The sequence below is a fragment of the Mus caroli genome, unplaced genomic scaffold (assembly GCF_978045245.1).
Source record: "Mus caroli unplaced genomic scaffold, Mus_caroli_1 scaffold_8, whole genome shotgun sequence".
Taxonomy (NCBI): Eukaryota; Metazoa; Chordata; class Mammalia; order Rodentia; family Muridae; genus Mus; species Mus caroli.
Window position 1 is genome coordinate 80,872,597 of NW_028227263.1, and position 24,025 is coordinate 80,896,621.

General features: G+C 43.9%; 1 protein-coding gene across 1 annotated transcript; it reads right to left on the minus strand.

The window, feature by feature from the left end:
* Nucleotides 1-315: 315 nt before the first annotated feature.
* On the minus strand, nt 316-14,491 carry Snrpa1 (small nuclear ribonucleoprotein polypeptide A'). The gene is made up of 9 exons (XM_021167117.3): nt 14,337-14,491; nt 12,778-12,925; nt 11,043-11,121; nt 5,510-5,556; nt 5,197-5,299; nt 4,525-4,604; nt 4,058-4,133; nt 3,384-3,477; nt 316-575 (listed from the first exon to the last, which is right to left on the minus strand). Exons 1-9 carry the CDS (start codon nt 14,416-14,418, stop codon nt 517-519), a joined length of 768 nt encoding a protein of 255 aa, XP_021022776.1. The 5' UTR covers nt 14,419-14,491; the 3' UTR covers nt 316-516.
* Nucleotides 14,492-24,025: the final 9,534 nt, after the last annotated feature.

Below are 24,025 nucleotides of genomic sequence, written 5' to 3' on the forward strand. Positions count from 1 at the left end.
CCCACAGAGAAACCGCAGCCTCTGAGCCTCTGTCCCAGAGGCTGGAAGATTATTTTTGCTCAAGCAAAAGTCTCATTTTCTATTTAAAACTTTTCAAATCATTTTAAATTGATTTGTGAGATGTTCATGTATGTTGATTTAAAAGGTCAAAGAATGCCTATTTGTCTAGTCTTCAAGCCTTCCTGCCTTACCTTTATGAAGAACCTGTACCATTTCATGAGTGGGAATAATGTCTATCCCGGAACACCACTCTCTCCAACTTCTAACTTAAACATCCCCTTACATCTCACTGCAGACACACAGCACACAGGCCGGCAGCACAGTAAGTCGCCTTTATTTTACCATTTGTAGAAAACTGGCATTGCTATTTCAAGGTTCATATTAAAAAATTATCAGCAGTAGTTCTGAACATTCAACAAAGCTGAGAGTCCATGTTGCTGATACAAGCAAGGTTGTTACTCCATGCTCAAAATGCAAGACTTGTCCCAAGAGAGCTATCAGAGCATCTGGCAGTGCTCAGGACCCATTTGTGACTGTGTCGTCTTCAATCTCTTCTTCACCCTCATCACTCGGCCCTGAAAGAACACAGATCAAGTTATGTAAGCTTTGTACGATCTGTTCACTCACATACACATGGATTAGAAAATGAATAGACATCAACATGCACGCATGGGCACACATAGTTGTTAATTGTGTTCCACGATTTGTGGCAGATCTGAGTTTGAATCAAGCCTGGTGATAGTGGATTCCAGAACAGCCAGGGCTATGTAGAGAGATCCTGTCTCAAACTCTGCATGTGCACAGCACACACACACACACACACAACCACACCCCCAAAAAGTTTTGCCTTACTCCAATGTTTAGGGAAACTACTGACAAGTCTGTCTATTACTTGGAAGCAAACAGCAGTTTTCCAGATACAAGTTACCCGGCTTGTTTGGCTATACTGGTAGCTTCTTACAGACAGCTCACAAAGTGAAGTTGAACATTTTTCTAGGAGTCCTTCCCCTTCTCCCCTGCAGCCCACTACTCTACCTGTACTCTGAATGTATCTTAGACAAGCTCCTTCATTGTGTTTTGTACACCTTTCAAATGCTGAGTTGTTTCATGATTCATTAGCATTCCCACTGATCTCCCCACAAATGTTGTAACATTATACTGGCCAACCTATATTTTCTTTAACTGTCTTTCCATTAACAGTGAAGCCTCAACCCAGGGCCTCATGCGTGTTAGGTAGTGCTCTATGATATTTACATCCCCAGTCCAAGTTTTCCAAATTTGAATTTCTGATTAAAATCCTCAGTTTTATCATTGGTAATGAACAGTCGGGTGCTGAGGATTGAACCCAAGGACTTAAATATGGCATTTATTACGGAGCTCTATCTTCAGCACCACAGAAATCACTTCTTTCCTTCACCTGGGACACTAACGGAAAGGCATCTATTCACTGGTAGTGGAAGCAGGGAAGAACACATAGTGTCCCAGGCCTCGGCCTTGCTGAGCACTCACAAATTTAACCCATCACTGCAGATGCTACTCAAAGCAAAGAGCAAACTTCTTGGAGTTACTACATAAATAATTCTACCTTTCATGTCCCCAGGGGCCCAGAGACCACACAGTACCACAGTTCTTAAAAATATCTCATCCACTCCCCCTGAGGAGTGACTGACAACCTGCTGACATAGGAAAAGCCGTTTTCTTCAGCAGGATACTCACTGTAGGTTGCCCTTGCTCCAGCCAACACCCCTACCCCACACTCATGCAAGCAACTGACTAAATTCAGTGGGTCACAAAAACTAAAAAAACAAAACAGCTCAAAGATAACGACCCTTGGCAAGCTGTCAAGGTGGTTGTATTGGCTAGTTTTGTGTCAACTTGACACAGCTAGAGTTATCACAGAAAAAGGAGCTTCAGTTGAGGAAATGCCTCCATGAGATTCAACTGTAAGGCATTTTCTCAATTAGTGATCAAGGGGGAAAGGCCCCTTGTGGGTGGGACCATTTCTAGGCTGGTAGTCTTGGTTCTATAAGAGAGCAGGCTGAGCAAGCCAGGGGAAGCAAGACCCCTCCATGGCCTCTGCATCAGCTCCTGCTTCCTGACCTGCTTGAGTTTCAGTCCTGACTTCCTTGGTGATGAACAGCCGTATGGAAGTGTAAGCTGAATAAACCCTTTCCTCCCCAACTTGCTTCTTGGTCATGATGTTTGTGCAGGAATAGAAACCCTGACTAAGACAGTGGTCATCCCAGGGATGCCATACCCAAATTTGTACGTGTTTACTTTATTTAAATAGTGTATCTCTAGTGCTCAACATGCTGACACAAATTTGGTATTCAAACAAAAGACTAGCTAATACCCAGCAAACACAGCGGTCCTCCTGCAAACCTTTAATGACAGTACTTATCTGAAACTTAAAGATGTAGATATTTACCTTAAATGATGAAACCTGCCCAGGGACAGTACTGTTCAGGCTCTTTTTATTTTTTTAGACATTTTCTTTAAATACATTTCAAATGTTATCCCCTTTCCTGGTTTCCCTTCTGAAAACCCTCCATCCCCCTACTCACCAACCCGCCCACTCCCGCTTCCTGGCCCTGGCGGTCCCCTACACTGAGGCCTAGAGCCCTCACAGGACTAAGGCCTCTCCTCCCATTGATGCCCCGTCAGGCTCTTTATCCAGCCTGTGCTGATCCACTGAATTACCATATACAGCAACACCTTGCTTTGCAGGGATTATGTTCTAAAATTTTCATCACTGGAGATTTTGATATTTTGTGAAGGTGAACATGACAGGGCGCACACTTGCATAGACCTAAATGGCAGAAGCTATTAACCTACCTGCTGAAGGCAAGTGTTTTTCTAATCTATGAACCTAGACAACATGTTCTCAATAATGCATAGAGTTGAAAAAAAGGTTAAGTAGCCCTGCATCCATACATAGCGAAACAGAAAACATACAGTAAAAACACCAGGCAGAGGGATTTTGAAGCGGTTACCTATAGGATCACCACTGTAGATGCAGGGTATCAGTCCATTATATAGTATGTGACTTAGAAGTTCACATAGTCACCTCTAGAACTTAGTTCTGTCCATATGTTTTGCTACAACTTGTAAAGACTGAATAAATATCCCAGTGGCTTAACTCTCTTTATGGACCCTCCCTGCCTCCTTCCTTTGTTCTTTTTCTTTTTTTTGAAAAAGGGTCTTGTGTAGCCCAAGCTGGTCTCAAACTTGTTTGTAGCCAAGAATGCCCTTCAACTTCTGACCCTCTTGGCTTAACCTCCTGAATACGGGGATTATGGGTCTGTATTATCAAGCCAGTCAGGTAGTACTGTGTAATCACTCTGAGTGTGATGTTTCACAAGTTCAGACAACAGCTTTCTGACCTGATCTGCGCTCTCTGCCAGGTATCTGGCCAGACTGCAGCAAGCCCTTCAGCCTCTCAACTTCAGCCAGCGTCGACGCGTTTGCGATGGCATTCTAGAAGACACAGGGAAGCGGAGATGGATGAGGACAAGCACTACAGAAATCCCAAGCAACTTTCCTATGCAGTGTCCAGCACACAGCTCCGTGTCAGGGGAGGATTTCACGGGCATACTGCAAATCAACCTAGAGAACAGGCTGTGGATTTCCATAGTTAGAAGGAGATTCAGGCTCTTGGAAAGGAGAAGACGCAATCATTTCACATGCCCTTTAAAAAGCTAAGTATCTGTCTGGAATCCTGTTACTGGACACTTTAGGCTTTCCTACCTATATTCCAACCAGAACTGTCAGCCAGCAAATCTTGGAAAGCAAAGAAACTAAAACAAACTCCCAGACTGCACACCAAGGTATTAACTGCTCGAAGAAGTGAATGGGTCCTGGGGAAAGGAGAGGCACACAGATGCCTTCAACTACTTTATCAATTATTTCAAATCAAACTCTGTGCAAAGAGTAGTTTTAAGGAAGTTTTTTCCTGAACTAGAAACACCAGCATCCTAAGGACTACAGGAAGAGGGCTCTACAAGGCTTAGTACCAGGACACACCACTGTTGGCCCCACAACCCCAACACATCCTCACCTTGATTGCTTCCACATCCCCTGCAGATGGCCCACCTTTCTTTTTGTCAGTTGGCAAACCAGCACCTGGATTAAAACTGGGGAGGGAGAATATAATTGTTACATTCTGAAAGGTGCAAGCTGCTTCTCTTACTTTCAAAAGCTTTTGAAAGTAATTCAACCAGTGTAGTATCTTATCTTTGTTAACAAACTGATACAAGAACTCTCTCCTTCAGAAACACCACCCAATTTATCTTCCTATAGAGAAAGCAGGATGTTTAACATCACAATTAAGACTGTAAATCGAAAGATATGCTCTGTTAACCAGGTAGAAATTTCCCATGATATGCAGACCATAAATGGTCAGGCACCATCATTTAAATGTAATACCAGACTAACCACAGTTTTGGGTTTAATTTTGTAGGAGGCAATCTGTCAGACAGTGTTTCTGAAGGTGAAGTAGAGTTAAGTTGGATATCCGTATCTTACGTTTTGCTTCTCCTGGCAATATCCTTTGCAAGCTGTGCACCCCGTTTGCCCTTGAACATTTTCTCTGCTTCCTGACGCTCCTACAGCAACACCACACACAGAGTTAATCGAAATAGGAATACCATATGCATTTAGATGCATTCCTCAGAAAACATGGAAGAGAATTCTCCTGAAGTATTCTGGGTTGGTAAAAACACCAAAAGCCAACTTTAAATTAGAAGACATAGTGGTCCAACATTCTTGGGCAAAGTTCTTAAAAAGCTCCCCCTCCTGGTTTCAAGGAGGGATTCATTCCTAAGAGACTACAGAGAAGAAGTAGCACGTCCCACATGGAAACGCCATTCTAACGGGCAGGCTGCTCACAGCAGGATTATAGTAAGCTCCCTGTTGGAAATACATCTAAGCTGACAATTCACTGTGTAGTTTCAACTACAAAGTTTGGCCAACTTTGGAATGGCCAACAAAGCCCTACCATAAACTGCTAAGAGAACAAAACAAAACACTGAAAAAGAACCATGCCACAAAAGCATTAACAAACAACCCTGATTAAATGTTTTCTTTCCCACAGGTTAAGTTTCAAAGTCACAACAAAATTGACTTACTAAGCAAGTTTTCTGACAGTGAATGTAAAGGACAATTCTGGAATGCCTCACAGCAGTGTGCAATACTCACTTTGAGTTTCACTTTCTGAAAGTCCAGTACTCTGACTTGTGGAACTTTATAAATCACATAAAGTCGATAATGCTTCTTATTGGTTACAGGGTTTCTTAGGATGCTGTAAGAAAAGGGACAGTTCTAACCTTACTGCAGTCCATGTAAGGTGGGGGTCACCTGAAGGTGCAATGACTTTAAATCAGGAGCCAGCATTCACTCTTCCCACTTGACTGTCAGGGTAACACATACCACCCAGGGAAGAGCAGTTTATTAGCAGCCTGAAGGTGTTATTTCAGAACTACAGTCACATCATCGCAAGTAATTTCCATACCTTAGATATGTCAGTGATTTGAGAGATGCCAACGGGTCCAGATCACCCTATAAAATGAAAGTCACAGTAAGAACAGGGCTGATGGACACACTACTACTCTGATAGTTTGAAATGACAAGTATCTTTGAAGCAAGTATCTACTTTTTATTTATTTTTTTATTGCTCTGGCACCTATTCCATTATTAATACAACACAACTGCTTAAATATCTTATACCTAATGAACTGAGAAGTATATTCTAGCTTCCTTAAGGTTTGGTAGTAACAACATCTGCTTCAACATAAGACAAAAAGGTTTGATTATCAGCAGCAATCTCAACAGTGGCTACTAAGCACTGACTCAAACATGAAGCCAATGCCAACACCAGTGACTTACTCGGAGCAAGCTATTTACACAGCAACCTCAAGCCAAGATCTTGGTCTAATGTGGGTTTTTTGTTGTTTGAGACAGAATCTCCTATAGCCTGGGCTGGCCTTGAACTTGTTGTGCAGCCTAGGATGGTCTGTATTCCTGATCCTCCCAAATGCAGGAATTACGGGTATATGCTGCCACACCTGGTGCAGAATGTCTTTTCTTATTAGTATATCCCAAGTGGCCTCAGAGAGTATATTTATTGTCTTTGAAAAAGGTCCTGTCATCCTAGCCCACCTCTGCCCCCATATATCTGCCTTCAAATATCTTCAAAGACAAGGTGAGTAGTATGGTTCAAAAAATTAAGCCGGGCATGGTGGCGCACGCCTTTAATCCCAGCACTCGGGAGGCAGAGGCAGGCGGATTTCTGAGTTCGAGGCCAGCCTGGTCTACAAAGTGAGTGCCAGGACAGCCAGGGCTACACAGAGAAACCCTGTCTCGAAAAAACAAAAAACAAAAACAAAAAAAAAAAAAAAGAAAAAATTATGGATGCCAATCATGGTGGCACATGTCTTTATCCCAGAACTAGGGAGGCAGAGACAGACAAATCTCAGTGTGTTTGAGGCCAGCCTATTTATTCTATGTAGTGAGTTCAGGCCATCCAGGGATAGTCTCAGCTTTTCCCAAATTGTCCTGGAAACCATGATGAAACAAAAATAGCATTTCTAAAAACTCACCATCAAAAGCTATAATCGAGCCAGACAAGGTATTTCCTAGACATCTCAGAGTAGGAATAGTTAGGGATACCAGCTACAGGACTTGCACAGTGAAGGCAGGTAGGCTATGAGAAACCAGAGGACTCCATAATAACCAACAGGTGTTCAGTTTGAGCAGTTACCCAAGGATCTGCATGTTCCAATAAGTACAGGGAGATCCGGTTAGGGTATGTGATGGGGCTGTAGCAAATGTGGGTCCTCATGCTTGTCATCTCTCCTCCCATTTGGGACAAAGTCTTGCTATATATATTGCGATGGTTTGTATATGCTCAGCCTAGGGGGTGTGGCCTGCTGGAATAGGTGTGTTATTGTAGGAGTGGGCTTTAAGACCCTCATCCTAGCTGCCTGGAAGTCAGTATTCTGCTAGCAGCCTTCAAATGGAGATGTAGAACTCTCAGCTCCTCCTGGACCATGACTACCTGGACGCTGCCATGATCCCACCTTGATGATACTGGACTGAACCTCTGAACCTGTAAGCCAGCCCCAATTAAATGTTATATTGATAAGAGTTGCATTTGTCATGGTGTCTGTTCACAGCAGTAAAACCCTAACTAAGACACACACACACACACAGATATATATCCTGGGTGCTCAAACTGTGTCCCTTCCAGGACAAATTCTTACACTAAGTAAAAATTTGGAATAGACCTAAATTAAGTAACTCAGGAGGGAAACAGCACAGATGAAAGCAGGAGTACTCACTTCTACAGCACACACACCAAACTGGAAGGATACAGAGGTCAGTGTGGCCTTATAAATGGATGTGTACCTTTGTGAAGTGGTTCACAACTTCAAAAAGCAATGACAGAGAACGGAGTTCTCAGAAAGCAAACAACTATGTTTACATTACATGATCAGAGGGAGGGAGCTAGAGCTTGATAGAGTTTGAAAACTGGCCTACTACCACAAAAAGAACCCAAGTGTCTGTTTCACACACACACACACACACACACACACACACACACACACACACACACACACACACTCACTCTCTCACTCACTCACTCTATAGAACACAATGACAGTATGATGATCTGGTTAAGAATGTCGCTCAGTAGTAGGGGAGGGGAGCTTTCCTGGTATCTGAAAGGTCCTAGATAATTTTTGATTCTACAATCACCAGAGGTGCCCTGCTGGGACTGGCTACACCCCAGCTATGTGATGGTAGAGCACTGGCTTTAAAGCTAGGTGTCCTGGCTCACACCTGCAATCCCAGCATTTGGGAGGCTAAGTCAGGAAGACTTGAATGAGTTAAAGCCAGCATAGGCTACATATGGAGTTGAAAGTCAGTGTGGGTGACACAGTTAAGGGACTACCTCAAAACACAATACAGGCTAATGGTTGAGCGTAGACTGCTTACCAGAAAATGTGCTGGTAAGAACGTACTGGTGAAGGCAGCAAACACTTTTGTCACTGGCTAGGAGAAACCAAGTGGGTACTGAGCAGGAAGCTCCCTCTTAGCGGGCTAGCTTTCATAGTACTGAAGGTTGCTAGGGGACGCCTTCAGCAGTCTTATCCAGTTGTGGGCACTGTCAGCTCAGTAATGACCATGTGACAAGACACACCCATGAGTGCAGTGGTGGCACAAATGTTACACTTTTCTGATTTAAGACCCAGCTCCACAGAAAGAAATGAATGCCTCGTACAATAAATATGGCTAGGAACCCATGGTGGAGGAGCTCATAGGCCCTAGGGATGAACTACCATTATTATTTTGGTAAGTGGACATAGCATCACACTACTCTCTCTATATGCCTCTATCCCCATAGATTACAGCTCCTGGACCTCATCAGAGAAGTTTCTTTGCAGAATGGATGGTAGTTAGGGTGTGGCTCCTGGTAGGTTGGCCATTCTCCTATAAGAGGCTCCAGGCCCAAATATAAGACCAGCACAAAGGACTTGGTGGGTTTAAAAAAACTGGTCAGGAGGCAGAGGCAGGAGAATATGAGTTCCAGAATTACAGAAAAGATCCCATCTCACCAAAAGAGGGAGGAAATGAAGTTGTGAGAAGGTGTGGGCAGATATGGCAGGAACTGGAGGTAAATATGACTGAAACTCACTGTATACAGGTATTAAAATTTCAAAGAATAAAAATATTATATTAAAAAAGAATAATTGTTGAGAAGAGTAAAGTTTGACTTTAAACTGATGAAGTTGCTAAGAATATAGATAGAGCAAATAAATTCTATGCCATTTGAAGGAAGAATGGAATGGCAGAAAGAGACAGTACATATATATACAAACACAATTTAAAAAAAAAAAAAGGATGACAGAGAAGGCTCCCCTCAAAAGACAAGTGTGATATGCCAGTAGCACCACTAAATGTAAACAGGATACAGGCAATGCAGTTCAAAGACAAACTTAACAGTGAATTTAAAAATCGAAACACTGGTGCTGGAGAGATGGCTTAGAGGTTCTTTTAAAGAACTGAGGTTGGCAGCACAGGCATCCATAGCTCCAGTTTTAGGGGGCTTGATGTCCTTTTGAGCTGCATGGGTGCCAGGCATACATGTGGTACACATACATATGTGCAGGCCATACACTCATACACATAAAATAAATCTAAAACTTGGGGCTAGAGAGATGGCTCAGTGCTTAAGAGCACTAGCTGCTTTTCCAGAGGACTGGGGTTCAATTCCCAGCACTCACATGACAGCTTACAAGTGTCTAGGATCTGACACCCTCACACAGACAGGAATGCAGACAAAATACCCTACACATAAAATGAAATTAAGTAAGTTATTTTTAAAAAATCTAAAAATTAAAAACAGAATCCTACCTGTAGTTTTTAGGAGACAACAAAGATGAAAGTTAGTTCTGGATAGAAAACGATTTGTCATGGAAGCAGTTAACCAAAAATAGCTTGTTTGGGGTTTATTATATTACATGATATAAACCTCAAGGTCAAACAGTGTTAACACAGAGAGGTCACAAAAAAAAGTTAATCAAAAGGTTTAGTTTCCGGAAATACTAACAAATTTAAAACTTGTATGTATTAAGAGATCTAAAACTGACAAAACTCCAGACAGGCAATTGAATCTATTATCATGACATAAAATCTTAATATATCTCTTTCAGCAGATATATGTATGCATGTGTGTGTGTGTATAAGTTAGGCTGGCTGACCAGTGAGCTGCAAGGATCTAGCTCTCCCTCCCCAGTGCTTGAACTGCAAACTAGAGCCATTATGCCCAGCATGGTTGCTTGCCTGTTTGTACAGATCCTGGGGTTAGAACCCAGGTCTTCGTGCTTAGGTAGTAAGCACTTTAAACTATGCCATGAGACTCGGGCAATTTTGGAACTTGCAAGTAGCTATGTTAATACAGAGAAACAGATAAAATGAAATTTAACCTCTTATCCAAAATATCAATGCACTATGACATAAAAAGACACTAAGAAAGTTAACACCTTCATTTGTTGGGGATTGGTTCTAATGTTTTGATTTAATCAGGAATCTGCCTGTCCAAACGCTGAAGGTTCTTGCCCCTATTTGTTTTTTGATCAATCAATAAAGATGCCAGCTGCCAATGGCTGGGCAAAGGGAGATGGGATAGAACCCTTAGGTTTGGACACCAAAGAGAGAAGAGAGGAGAATCAGCAGGTTTCAGAGGGAGTCAGATCAGATTTAGAGCTGCAGAAGGAAAATCATCCGAAATGTAGGTGAGAAGGAATTCGGCCCCAGGAAGTGTCTTGGGCAGCAAAGACTAGGGGGACGCCCTGAAGGAACACGACAGCAAAGATAGATCATAGATTTAGAGGATGTTGAGTCAGGAGTACCGGAGGGAAATCTATGATAGCCAGGCAGAGGATTAGCACTGCTCAGCCTTTGAGCTAACCAAGGCATTTCAAAAGTAAGCTAACATGAGTGTGTGTCTTTTATTCTCGAATCCAGAGTTCCTGGTGGGAGCCGACTGCCGGGAGCACAGAGCAGAGGAGCAAACTCACTGCTATGTTCATTTTTATTACTCCAATACTGAACATTTCAATTCTGCAACCATGGGAATTTGTTAATCCATGGAAGGGGAAGGGGAGTTTCAACAGAACATCAGAAGTGCTAATAATAGTGACTGACAAACTAGATTGCCTAATGTGAACTCTCCTACCAAGATACCCAGCAGAATCAAAACTCAAAAGGCAGACCTGAGTGGGCAAAGAGATCTGGAACATTTACTCCAAATATCCAGATGCCTTGCCAATTCCCAGAACAAAAACCAACGAAACCAACACAACCATAAATAAACAAACAAACAAACAAATAAATAAACAAACAAATAAATAAATAAATAAATAAAGGCTTAAGTAGTAAAATAATCAGGATAAAACTTAAAGAGGAAGTAGGAGGTAATTTTCCATAGTAGGCAGAATCCTTAACCTTGCCCCTTAAAGAGCCTTCTCCATTCTACTTACCAGCTCCACTAGACTGTTGTTGGTGAGGATGAGCTCTGTCAGACAGGGAAGAGCCTGGTCAAGTCCCTCACCTATACGGCTAAAATAAAAATAGAGGCTCTCAGTGAAAACAAAAGTTAAATAAGCTAATATTTCTCCGTCTTTTCGAGTATTAACGCTTCAATGATAGAATACCCATCTCCCACACTCCATCTCAGGGAAAGTACCCAAGAGGGAGTCTTGCCTGAGGCACAGGGTCAGTGACAGGGATGGGATGACCTCAGAAACCCATGCCTTCTGAGTGTCTTTCCACTGCCAAGTAGTCTAGTGCAACCCAGGGAAAGGTGAGACTCTGGCGTAGGAAAGAACTACTTAGCCAATTTACAATTTCTTGTTCAGAAAACTCAAAACCCAATAATTTTGGATCCAGAGAACTGGGGTAAGACATCCATCAGAAGAAAATGTTTAATCATGAAAATGGCTTCTCCCTAAAAACACTACTCAGTGCTTTTATGTGTATGGGTGTATGCACTTATGCCGCATAGGAATTCCCTAGAACTAGAGTTTCAAGCTGCCACGCTGGTCTTGGAAAAGCAGCAGCCAGTGCTGTTAACTAGAGCCCTATCTCCAGCCCATGGTCCTTTTCTTTTCTTTTCTTTTCTTTTCTTTTTCTTTTTTTTTTTTTGGTTTTTTTCGAGACAGGGTTTCTCTGTGTAGCCCTGGCTGTCCTGGAACTCACTCTGTAGACCAGGCTGGCCTCGAACTCAGAAATCCACCTGCCTCTGCCTCCCGAGTGCTGGGATTAAAGGCTTGCGCCACCACGCCCGGCCATGGTCCTTTTCTTAATGAAAGCTTTGCCATCCGGGTGGTGGTGGCGCACGCCTTTGATCCTAGCACTCAGAAGGCAAAGGGAGGCTCTGAGTTTGAGGCCAGCCTGGTCTACAGAGTGAGTCCCAGGACAGCCAGGGCTCACAGAGAAACCCCACTCATACAAACAAATATAATCTTAATTTCACAGAATTATATTGTAGAAATCAACTACAAAAACAAAAACCAGCATAATGGATGAGGTATAGGTACTCAGTGAAAAGTAATTTTATTTCATAAAAAGATTTTTATTGTGACAGGGTCTCAATATGTAGCCATGGCTGGAATTTGCTGTCAACATGGCTGTCCTTGAACTCAGAGATCAGCCTGCCTCAGACTCCAGAGTGTTAGGATTAAAGGCAGACACCACTACACATGGCCTTTATAAATCTTTTTAATTATGATGCTATCGATGACTACTCTAAAATCTGAATTGTTGACATAGCACAATGCTTCAAATTCAAAGTTTAGTGTCAGTTAGGAATATTAAAGATTTCTGAAGAGTGGCAAGTAAGGTCAGGCCAAGGCCCAAGTCAATCTCCAACCTCTTAGGAAAAGTGCTCTATTCATTTCTCCCTTTAAGACACATGGACAGGCTGGAGTAGTGGCTCAGCAACTTAGAGCTCTGGCTGATCTTCCAGAGGACCCAGATTCTATTCCTACACCTGGAGCAGCTCAGGACTATCTGAGTTTACCCAGCTCCAGAGATGCCAAGGCCCTCCTCTGGCCTCCAAAGGCACTAGGAGAGTGTGTGGTACCTGCAAGCAAAAGACTGATATACATTAAAAAAAATAAACAAAACAACAACAACCACCAAAGCCCCATTATCTTCAGGGTACATTAGAACACTTACTTAAGGAAAAAAGCATTCTCACTAGCAGTCACTCACCAAATTCTGTTGTTGTTCACTAATAATGTTTTCAGTCTTCTCAACAAAGGAAAACCGTCCAGTTTCCGGATCTCATTGTCAGAAAAATCAATAGCATCAAACTGGTCTAAGGTGGCACCCAGATTCTCAATAACCGGAATTTTATATCCTGTAGAGGGAAAACACACATACAACAAATATTAATATAAACAAAAAGTCCTGAAAATCGTAGGAGTGTTTGATGGAATTTGACTCAGAGCTCTCATTCGGGAAGTATTAACCAGGCACTGGCACCATGCCGTGCACTGAACAAAAATAAGGTAAATGACGAAAGAGTTAAGTGGAGGCCTTAGTGCTACAAAGCTTGAAGTAAAACTGAAGAGGCTGAAGGCAAGAGGAAGAACAGATGGGCATATTTACTAGTATTGGTGCCCATGGTTTATTAAGAACGTCTATGAGATATTCACATTCATCACTGAGCTAGTACTATAATGAAGGACACAACCCAGCTGTGAAGGAGTGCAATAACAGATAGGGTAGCAGAATAAGCATTCTCCAGACTGCACGGTTTTCTGAGATACAGCAGAGATCAAAACTGTGCCAAGACAGTGAAAGGATCCAGATGCTCCTGAACCGGACTTTTCTCCAAGAAAGTTAATTTCATTCAACAAACACAAAGAACACTAGGATTGCCCATAGGCAGGAAGAAACTTTCGAAAATGGCAGTGCAAAGCGCCCCCGAGACTGTGATTGCCTCGGGTCACAGTCTTATAATCTTAACCCCTTCCAAAGCCATCTCCTGAATAGTTAACGATTACACTCTCAGTTCTGTCAGAACTGAACAGGTGAGTTCCACCACCCCACACACAGAAGTGACCATTAAGCCTTGGTCAAACAGCTCAATCTTGAAAACACCTTTATAAAAATGAATTACTATGGGCTGCAGGTCTGGCTCAGTAGCTCGAGTGCTTGCCTGACAGGCATAAAACCCTGGGCCCATCCAAAGCACCATATAAACGTGGTGCAGGCATTTAAACCCAGCTCCCAGGAAGTGGAGGCAAGAAGGTCCGAAGTTCGAGATAAACCTTAACTATATAACGGTTTGAAGTCAGCTCGCAATACACTAGACGTTGTCTCAAAAACAAATGAACAAAGCCAAACCGGAATTATTGGGGCAATTAAGGTAACTCTGGTACATATCGACCCTACCCTCAGGTGCCATATTAACGCTTTTGAAAAAAAAAACCCAAAAAACAAACAAACAAACAAACAAAAACAAGCCAGCAGCCGGCCTGTCCGTAGCATTTTCTATTTTCCTAATCCTCCAACAGTTAAAGCTGCTCGACGAGCGGGGCAATGCCTAGTGAGTACAGACAGGGGAAGGAATCGAGGTGCCGTGTTTGCTAGCCGGAGCGCGGGTAACAAATAGCCCCAAAGGGCCCCGCGGGACGGTGGATCGGAGGCGCCCAGCCCGGGTGGAGGCCCACGGGCCAGGCTCCAGCCTCTGCGCACGCGGCGGGGCTAGTTTCCCTCAGCCATGCGCCGGGGCCGGAACACAGCCCGCGCTCCGTCTAACTCACCCCGGAGGTCCAGTTCACGGTCCCGCACGGCATTTGTGTACTGCGCCGCCTGCTCGATCAGCTCCGCCGTCAGCTTCACCATCCTGTCGCAGCCCGCGGACCCTCACCTCCGACACCGGCCTGCGCCTCCCGCCAGTGCCGTGTCCCACAGTGCACTGCGCCTCGCCGCCAGACAGCACCAATCGGATCCCCGCGCAGCTCGACCGCCAGGCTAAAGCAATCGAAGACGTAGCCCCCGTGTCTTTGCTTCTGGGTTCTGGGCTTGAGCATGCCTGGGATTGTGGGGAGCCCAGATTCCAGTTTTTTGAATTCAAAAGATAAGAACAAGCGAGGATGCTCTGTCTCACGGGACCCTCAAGGGAGGGGTAGTTGGGACTACTCTCCCTTCTCCACCCAACAAGGGGCGGAGACTGTGAAGTCTCCTGAAAGTCTAGTTCCTAAACGTATAACTTGGGCTTCCGCAGGTAAGGGGCAGGACCCGTAGGCTGGATTGCCATAAAACAGAACCCTTCTGACCTGGTACAGTCACCTTAAAGCTTGAGGGTGAACTTGTGGCCTATAGACATTTAGGTATTTATACCAAAGCGCTGGTCAGATGGCTTAGAGGTTAAGAGCACTTGCAGCTTTTGTAACGGACTTGAGTTGGCATTCCAATATCCGTCTGGACACCTGACAACTGCTTGTAACTTCAGCCTCAGGGGATTTGCCATCCATTTCTAGCCTCCTCAGACACCGGCAACCGCAAACACGCACACACACACACACACACACAAATAAAATGAAACCAAAAGTGATATTCATATTGAAGCCTAGCTATGATGGAGAATGCCTTTAATCCCAGCAGTTTGGAGACAGAAGGAAGTGGATCTCGGAGATAGAGGCCATCCTTGTCTACAGAGCCAGTTCCAGAACAACCAGGGATACACAGAGAAACCCTATCTCAAGCAAACAAACAACACCAAAAAAGTTAATATGAAGTGCAGGGGAATACACATATCAGAAATTGCCATGTGATGAGTGCCCCACAGTGAATACAATATATCTGCAGAGCCTTGGCCTCTGTCCCCAAAGGCTTAAATGCACAAAATCATGTGAATATTTTTTTAATCATAGCTTACTAATTAATGTACATGCCCACCTGTATATACGTGGTGACCCCTTCAGCCCTGGGCCATCAACTCCAACTGAGGCTGCACCTTCAGCCTAAAATTCCCTGGAGCTGGCCGTTGTGGTCCTCTGGACATGTGTGTTAGAAGTCAACCCGTGGTCCTCAGCACGAGCAGAAAACACTCTTAAAAATACTTTTAGAAATTATTTGTTATATCTCTGTGGTTTTGTGCACATGAGTACAGAGACCCACAAAGGCCAGAGGTGCCAGATACTCTGAAGTCGGAGTTACAGGTGGTTGCTGGGATCTGAACTCCGGTCCTCTGAAAGAGCTGTACACACTCTCTTACCTGCTGGGTCATGGAATGACTGACCTGAGGAGGAACTTGAACAGCTCACTCTCCTGCCTCCATCTTCATGTGCTAGGATTATTGGAGTGAGTTTATGTAGTGGTGACCCCTTCAGCCCTGGGCCATCAACTCCAACTGAGGCTACACCTTCACCAGTGACCATCCCTGGCCTCTCACAGTGCCAAGCCTCAGCTGATGTTCATAATCCCTTTGTGCCTTCAAAACTAGCATCACCTGGGTGATTCTTATACATTACCAAGTCCAGCTGCAGCATGAGGTACAACCTTGACTATCTCTGGAACACATTTTCTTTGGGCTCTCAGAACACACTTCCCAGAAGATTTCACCTTAGTAATGCTGGTCTCTTCTTAGTCACTGCTAATTTCTTTGCTCCAGCTAATCAGTATCCTAAGTCAACCAGAAGTCCCTTCTATTCTGGACTCTAAAGGCAGAGCCACATGGGTAAAGCTGCGGAGTTCTGCTGGGGCAGGAGCATGGCCCCCTTCTTCTATTACATTATCACCAACTTTCTGTTTCCAACTCCACTGCCTAATACTTGGCTGTCCTGAAACTTGCTCTGTAGACTGACCTTGAACTCTGAGATCTGCATGGCTCTGTCTCCTGAATGCCAGGATTAAAGGTGTGCACCACCATGCCTGGACCTAAGCTCTTCATGGTGACTATGTCTCAAGATCCAGATCAAAAGCTTGTGTCACCCCAAGTCAATTTGACACACAGTCCCATCTCCTTATATCCAAATGAAAGCAATAACCTGGTCATAATAGCATAACTATCTGTTGTTCAACTGCAAACACATAAACAATAAATTTAGCAGGGTGGGATCTTGCCCTGAAATTACTACTCCCTTAATCTGTTGATCTCCTCGAACACAGGATTTAGCTCCATTGCCCTACCTGGTGCCAGTTTTCAATATACTTGAACCATATATTTTGTATTTTTCCTTTCTAAGCTTGCTACACGTGATCAAAAACTCTCTTCGTGAGAGTAAACCGGAGGACAAAGTCTATGCTGGGCTTGTCTGAGACTTCCTTTGCCTTACTTAGCCTCTTTACTCTTTCCCCTGGCCTCAGGTAGACTCTGCAGACAAGGGTAAAAAGCAGCACCATTCTTCACCAAAACAGCGTAAGAGCAATCTGCACAGTTCAAATCACCCTCCGTATCAGTGTCTTCCATATTCCTCCTGGGATGGCTCACTAAGCACTTAATGCAACTCACTGCTCCCAAAGTCCTCAAAGTCCCCAAAGTCCCCAAAGTCCCCAAAGTCCCCAAATCCTCCAAACAAAACCACGGCCAGGCCTATCCCAGCAATTCCCAAGTCCCTGATACCAGCTTCTGACTTAGTTATGGTTTCCATTGCTAAGAAGAGATGCCCTGAGCATGGTGACTCTTACAAAGCACAGCCTTTAATTGGGGCTGGTTTACAGGTTCAGGAGTTTAGTCCATTATCATCATGGCAGGAAGCACGGCAGCATCCAGGCAGACATGGGGCTGGAGGAACTGAGAGTCCTACATCTTGTTCCAAAGGCAAAAAGGAGAAGACTGTCTTCAGGCAGCTAGAAAGAGGGTCTCAAAACCCACCCTCACAGTGACACACTTCCTCCAATAAGGCTGCACCTCCTAATTGTGCCATTCCCTGGGCCAAGCATATTCAAACCACCACACCACTCACCCAACACTGATAATGAGAGACCAGATCCTGGGTTTAGACTCCATCTTAGAGAACCTGACCTAAGGTTGAACTCGAGTTAACTAACAAGTCAGCATCTAGCATTACTCCTAGGTTACTCCCAAACAAGACCAGTTTCCAGGTTATTCTCTCTAACAAGCCTGCCCCTGGCACTTTCTTGTGACCTTGTTGGAGGACACGTGTCACTGTAGGGCCAGGCTTTATGATCTCCTGTGCTCAAGCTATGCCCACTATGGCACACTCTCCTGTTGCCTGTAAACCAAGATGTAGAATTCTCATGGCACAGTCTCCTTTCACTACCTTTGAATCAAGATGTAGAACTCTCAGCTCCTTCTCCAGCACCATGTGTGCCTGCATGCTGCCATGTTTCTGCCATGATGATAATGAACTAATCCCGTGGAACTATAAGCCAGCCCCAATTAAATGTTGTCCTTTACAAGAATTGCTGTGGTCGCAGCAATAAAACCCTAACTGAGGCACCATCTGAAAATTAAGTTACCACCATATTCGAAGACCATTCTTTCTATTTAGCTCTTCAAAGCCACTCTTGTCAAAATCAAGTGTCCAAACTCATGAAGCTCAGCTTTTGGACTAGCCATTCTGTTCTATGGGTTTACTGGCATAATATCATACTGTCTTAATAATAATACATGCTTTATAAAAGAACACTCAAGCGTCACCTTTTCTCATATCTTTGGTTATTCTTGTTCTTTATAGCTTTTAAATATAAATCTTAGCTACATCTTATATCTAAAAACATTCTTTGGAGATGAGATAAGAAGGGGAATGGGGGTGGGTAGGTAGGTATGGGAATCAGGTGTAGGGAGAGCCAGGGAGAGGGCTGGGAGAGTGAAGGAAAATCAGGGGTGAGTGGGGTGGGGTGGGAAATTTCTAGGATGTGCCAGAGATGTGGGACAGAGGAGGCTCTAGGGAGTCTATGAGAGTGACTCTAGCTGAGAATCCGAAGTTAGTGGTGAGGGATATGGAGCCTGGAGTGGCCATCTCCTGTATCCTTCCAGTGGAGGGATAAGGACACCAAGCCACCCACAAAATCTTCCACCCAAAATTTGTCCTGCCTACAAGAAATTCAGGGACCAAGATGGAGTAGAGACTGAGGGAATAGTCAACCAATAACTGACCCAACTTGAGACCCATCCCATGGGCAAGAACTAATCCCTGACACCATCAATGATACTCGGTTCTGCTTGCAGACAGGAGTCTAGCATAACTGTCCTCGGAGAGGCTCCACTCAGAAGCTGACTAAACATTAGACAGAGCTCAAGGAGTCTTCTGGAAGAATTGAGGGAATGATTGAGGGATCTAGAGGAGATAGGGATTCCATAGAAGTCCAATAGAGTCAACTAACCTGGACCCTTGGGTCTCCCAAAGACTGAACAAAGAGCAGACATGGTCTGGACCTAGGCCTTCCGTACATTATGTAGCAGGTGTGCAGTGTGGTCTTCATGTGGGTCTTCCGACAACTGCGCAGGGGTTGTCCTTGACTCTGTTGCTGCTGGTGGTTCCTGTCCCCCTAACTGGTCTGGCCTTAGTGGGAGAGGACGTGCCTAGTCCTGTGGTGACTTGTTGTGCTAGGTGGGGGTGTTGATACCTGGAGGGTAAGGATTTGGGCTCCCCTTCTCAGAGAGGAAGGGGGAGGGGGAATGGGAGGAGGGGCTTTATGAAGGGGGGACTGAGAGGAAGGGGCCTGTGATCAGGATATAAAGTGAATAAATAAATTAATAGAAAAAAAAAAAAAAAGAAATGCCTTCCAAAGTGTTTGAGACACTATTATAGTGGACATTATTTCAGAAAATTACTCTCACATTGTTCAGGAAAATATTTTTATGTCATATAACTTTTCTATAATTTTGTTTTGTGATTGTTTAAAAATTACACAAAACAAAACTAATAACGACCCCCCCCCCCCACACACACACACAAATATCCCAAACTATCAACATGATTCCAACTTTCCTTACTTCCAGAATGAACCACTAGGTGGAGGCCTTGGACTAGAGAGCTGTTTTTGTTTTTGTTTTTGTTTTTCTTTTTCCAATTTTTTATTAGGTATTTTCTTTATTGACATTTCAAAGGCTATCCCGAAAGTCCCCTATGCCCTCCCCCCACCCTGCTCCCCTACCCACTCACTCCCACTTCTTGGCCCTGGCGTTCCCCTGTACTGTGGCATATAAAGTTTGCTAGACCAAGGGGCCTCTTTTCCCAATGATGGCCAACTAGGCCATCTTCTGCTACAATGCAGCTAGAGACACGAGCTCTGGGGGTACTGGTTAGTTCATATTGTTGCTCCACCTATAGGGTTGCAGACCCCTTCAGCTCCTTGGGTACTTTCTCCAGCTCCTCCATTGGGGGCCCTGTGATCCATCCAATAGCTGACTGTGAGCATCCACTTCTGTGCTTGCCAGGCACTGGCATAGCCTCACACAAGACAGCTATATCAGGGTCCTTTCAGCAAAATCTTGCTTTTTTTTTAGTGCTAGAAATACCTTGAAGTTGGGTAGGTAGATATAGGGGAGGTGGGGGGAGGCAGAGGGATCTGAGAGGAGATGAGGAACAGGAAAGAATATAAAAATATACCATATGAAATTCTCAAGAAGTAAATTTAAAAGAAAGATGTAGGAATATTTTTCTACTGTAAAAAGGGTATCTGTGGCAAGCCCTTTGGGTATCTCAGAAGAGTAGGACATTGGACACAGAGTTATTTACAGTGTTAGAACTTGGCCTGGCTTTGCCTTGCTTGTGACTGTGCCCTGGTTCTTTCTTTTAAATAAGAAAGTATTTAATTTATTTTTTATTTTATAGGAGCTCACAGTTGAGAGTATTGAACTTTTACAAGAGATTTGGAAGCTTTATAGAGACTTTGAGTTTTTAAAGAGACTAAACATTTTTTAAAAAGGATTATTTGTTTATTTGTTTTATGTATATTAGTACACTGTACCTGTCTTCAGACACAGCAAAAGAAGGCATCAGATCCCATTACAGATGGCTGTGAGCCACCATGTGGTTGCTGGGAATTGAACACAGGACCTTTGGAAAGGCAGTCAGTGCTCTTAACCACTGAGTCATCTCTCCAGCCCTGAGACTGAATTTTAAAAGTGTTCGAATTTATAAAGACTTTGGGACTTTTAAAGTTTGCGATATGTTTTATATTGTAATATCTTGGAGATAACAAGAAAGAAAGTGTTACACTTACTAAGCTATTGATATATTTATGTGTCAAGTTGATAAGGAATCAGTTGTGCCAGCTAGCTTTGACCCAAGCTAGAGTCATCTGAGAGGAGGGAACCTCAATTGAGGAAATTCTTCTATAAGGCTGGCTGTAGCTAAGCCTGTTGGTCATTTTCTCAATTACTGATTGATGCAGGAGGACACAGTCTATTGTGGGCAGGGGCACCTCTGGACTGGTGGTCCTGTATTCTATAAAAATTCCAGTTGAACAAGCAAAGAGCAAGCCAGTAAATAGCAATTCTCCGGGGCTTCTGAGTCAGATCGTGCTGCAGAGTCGTACCCTGATTGAGTTCTTGCCCTGGCTTCCTTGGGTGATCAACAGTGATGAGGAAGTGTAGACAAAATAAACCTGTTGCTCCTCAAGTTGTTTGGCCATGGTGTTGCATGACTGTATTAGTCATCCTAATTAAAACAGAAATTGTTACCAGGAATAGGGTGGGTTGCTCTAGCAAACAAATGGGTGACATCAAACCATAAGTAGGTTCTAATATCCTTATGATGTTTCAAACATTTTTCTTTTTAATTTCATTTACGGTTGCTAGGCTTTCTCAGTCTGAGCACACTGACATTTTAGACTGCATACTTCTTGGCTGTCAAGCCTTTGTGCACACTGTAGGGCGTGTAGTAGCATCCCTGTCTTCTACTCCATAGATGGGAGTGACACCCTCCAGCTGTCAAAAACCTTCGCAGACATTGTTGAGGACCCCCTGAAAAAGCAAACGGACCTGGTTGAGAACTTTTCTTTTAAGACATTCTTGGCTATTGCCACTTTTGTTCTTATAGGAACAGGAATCCTATAATAATAGGCTCCATAGGAATGCTAAGAAATGTCTAGTTACTCTTAGTGTGGATATTCTATGTGGTGGTTTAAATGTGAATGGCCTCTATAGGCTCAGATGTTTAAATGCTTGGTCCCCAGTTAATAGAACTTTTTGGGAAGGATTAGGAGACATGGCTTGGCTGGAGGAGGTATGTCACGGGTGTGGGCTTTGAGGTTTCAAAAGCCCATGCTTTCTGTCTCTGTCTCTTTCTCTCTCTGTCTGTCTCTGTCTCTCTGTCTCCCCCTCCCCGACTCTCTCTCTCTCTCTCTTGTTCTCGCTCTCTCGCTCTTGCTCTCGCTGTCTATATAAATCAAGACATAAGCTCTTAACTGCTGCTCAAGTACCATGATTGCATGCTTCCTACTGTGATGATAATAGACTAACCCTCTGAAACCGAAACCGTAAGCAAGATCCCAGTTAACCGCTTTATACTATAAGCTGCCTTGGTCGTGGTGTCTCTTCAAATCAATGGAACAGTAACTAAGGCAGAAGTTGGTACCAGGAGTGGGGTATTACTATGACAGGCCTGACTGTGCTTTTATTTGAAGGAATGTGGAAGACTTTGGACTTTGGACTAGAAAAATTGTTGAACATTAAGTGGGACTTAATGGGCCATCACAGGAGTATAGAAGATGATCATGCTGAGAGCAATGTAGACTATGGAGGCTTAGCTCAAGAGGTTTCAGAAGGAAATAATATTAGAGACTATTCTTGTGATATTTGGGCAATGAATGTGACTTCTTGTTGGAAAAAAAAATCTACCAGAGGATAAAATTGAAGTGTTTTGGAATAATGTTAGAAAAGGACATTTCAAGACAATGTAATTCTGACTTTGTCACATCGTTACCAGTGAATACTCTGATGCAGATCTATAGTGAAAAAGAGCAAGTGGAACTACAAGAAATACAAAATGTACAGTTTGAGGAAGGAGAAAAATAGTAGCAAGGAAATGTAATGTTGGAGCCAAGTCTTTTGCTCAAGGAGATGAGAAGTGTAAGAAAGACATAGCCACTTACCCCTTCACGGCCTCACTCCCATAACCTGCCTTGTCTATGTCGGTGGTGGCTGCTATGGCCGGTTGGTCTGTCCCCCTTTTAAGAGCTTTATCTCACTCCTTTCTGCTGTCACAGAGCTTCCATGGCTATGCTGTTGTACAAGCAGTTCTTGTGGCCATCACTGTGCAAGACAGGCTCAGCAGAGTCCTGTCCCAGGGAAGCAGAGCCAAGAAACAGCCAGGAGGTTAGTTTGGGGTCTGCACTAACACCAGCCACACTTGGGAGATAGATGACAGTGGTCTTTTCATTTGTCCTAACATGAGATAAGTAGGTCATAGGGGAGAAGGGGTCCAGGTGACAGTGCTCCCATAGGGTTCCCCAGACTGTGGTGCACTCATCGCCAACGTTCTGAATCACCTTGGGTCTCTGAAGCATTGCCCATCCCCTGCTTCCCCAGTTTTAGCTGGTGCCCTTTCTTTATCTGCAACTAAAGGATTCTACATACACACTATGGGCTTCACAGGCTGTGGTGAAAATCCCAAGAGGCAGGTAACCCCGTGAGTGCAGGGATTTCAGTAGCCGTGGAGGGGGCAGGTCGTCACCCAGTTAAATGGTACTTGTCAGAGGTAGGTGAATGCCGTCAAGGCCCCCTTTACCTTACTTGGCTTTGGTGGCGCAAAGTGGGTCTCTTATTTTTAAATTTTAAAACTGTGTAGTGTGTGTGTGTGTATGTGTATTTGTGCAGCACAGCAAACATGTGGAGGTCAGTGGACAATCTATGGGAATTGATTCTTTCCTTTCACCATGAGGGTTCCGGGAATCAAACTCAGGTTCAGGCTAGGAGGCAAGTGCTGGCCCCCATAAAGAAGGTCTCTGACAAATGACATCCGGAGTTGTAACCCTGGGTTTCCCTCTTTATTCCATTATGCCAACATTTGCTAAAGCAAATGGGATATTGTGGTGGTTAACGCTGTACACTTTGTGGGATCTAGGATCACCTAAGAGACAGGCCTCTGGGTGTGTTTATGAGGGATCATGGAGATTGACTTGGAAAGACCCCTCCTGATCACTCCCAGTGTCACTCCAGGGTTGGAGTCTCAGACTGTGTATGAAGATAAAGCGAGCTAGTGTAAGTAAGCATTCGTCTTCCTGACTGGATACAGCATAACCAGTTGCTTCAGGATTCTGTCACCATGACTTCCCTATCACAGTGGCCAATTCTTTGGAACTGGGAGCCGAGATAAGCCTCCATCCCTTAAACTGCTATTTAAACATTTATTTTATTCTATGTGAGTATTTTGCCTGAATTTATGCGTGTGCATCACACTTGTGCCTGGTGCCCACAGAGGTAAGAAGAAATTGGATTTCTTGGAACTGTAGCTACATACAGTTGTGAGCTGCCAAGTGGATACTAGGAACTGAACCTGGGTCTTCTGCAAGATCAACAAATGTTTTATTTTAT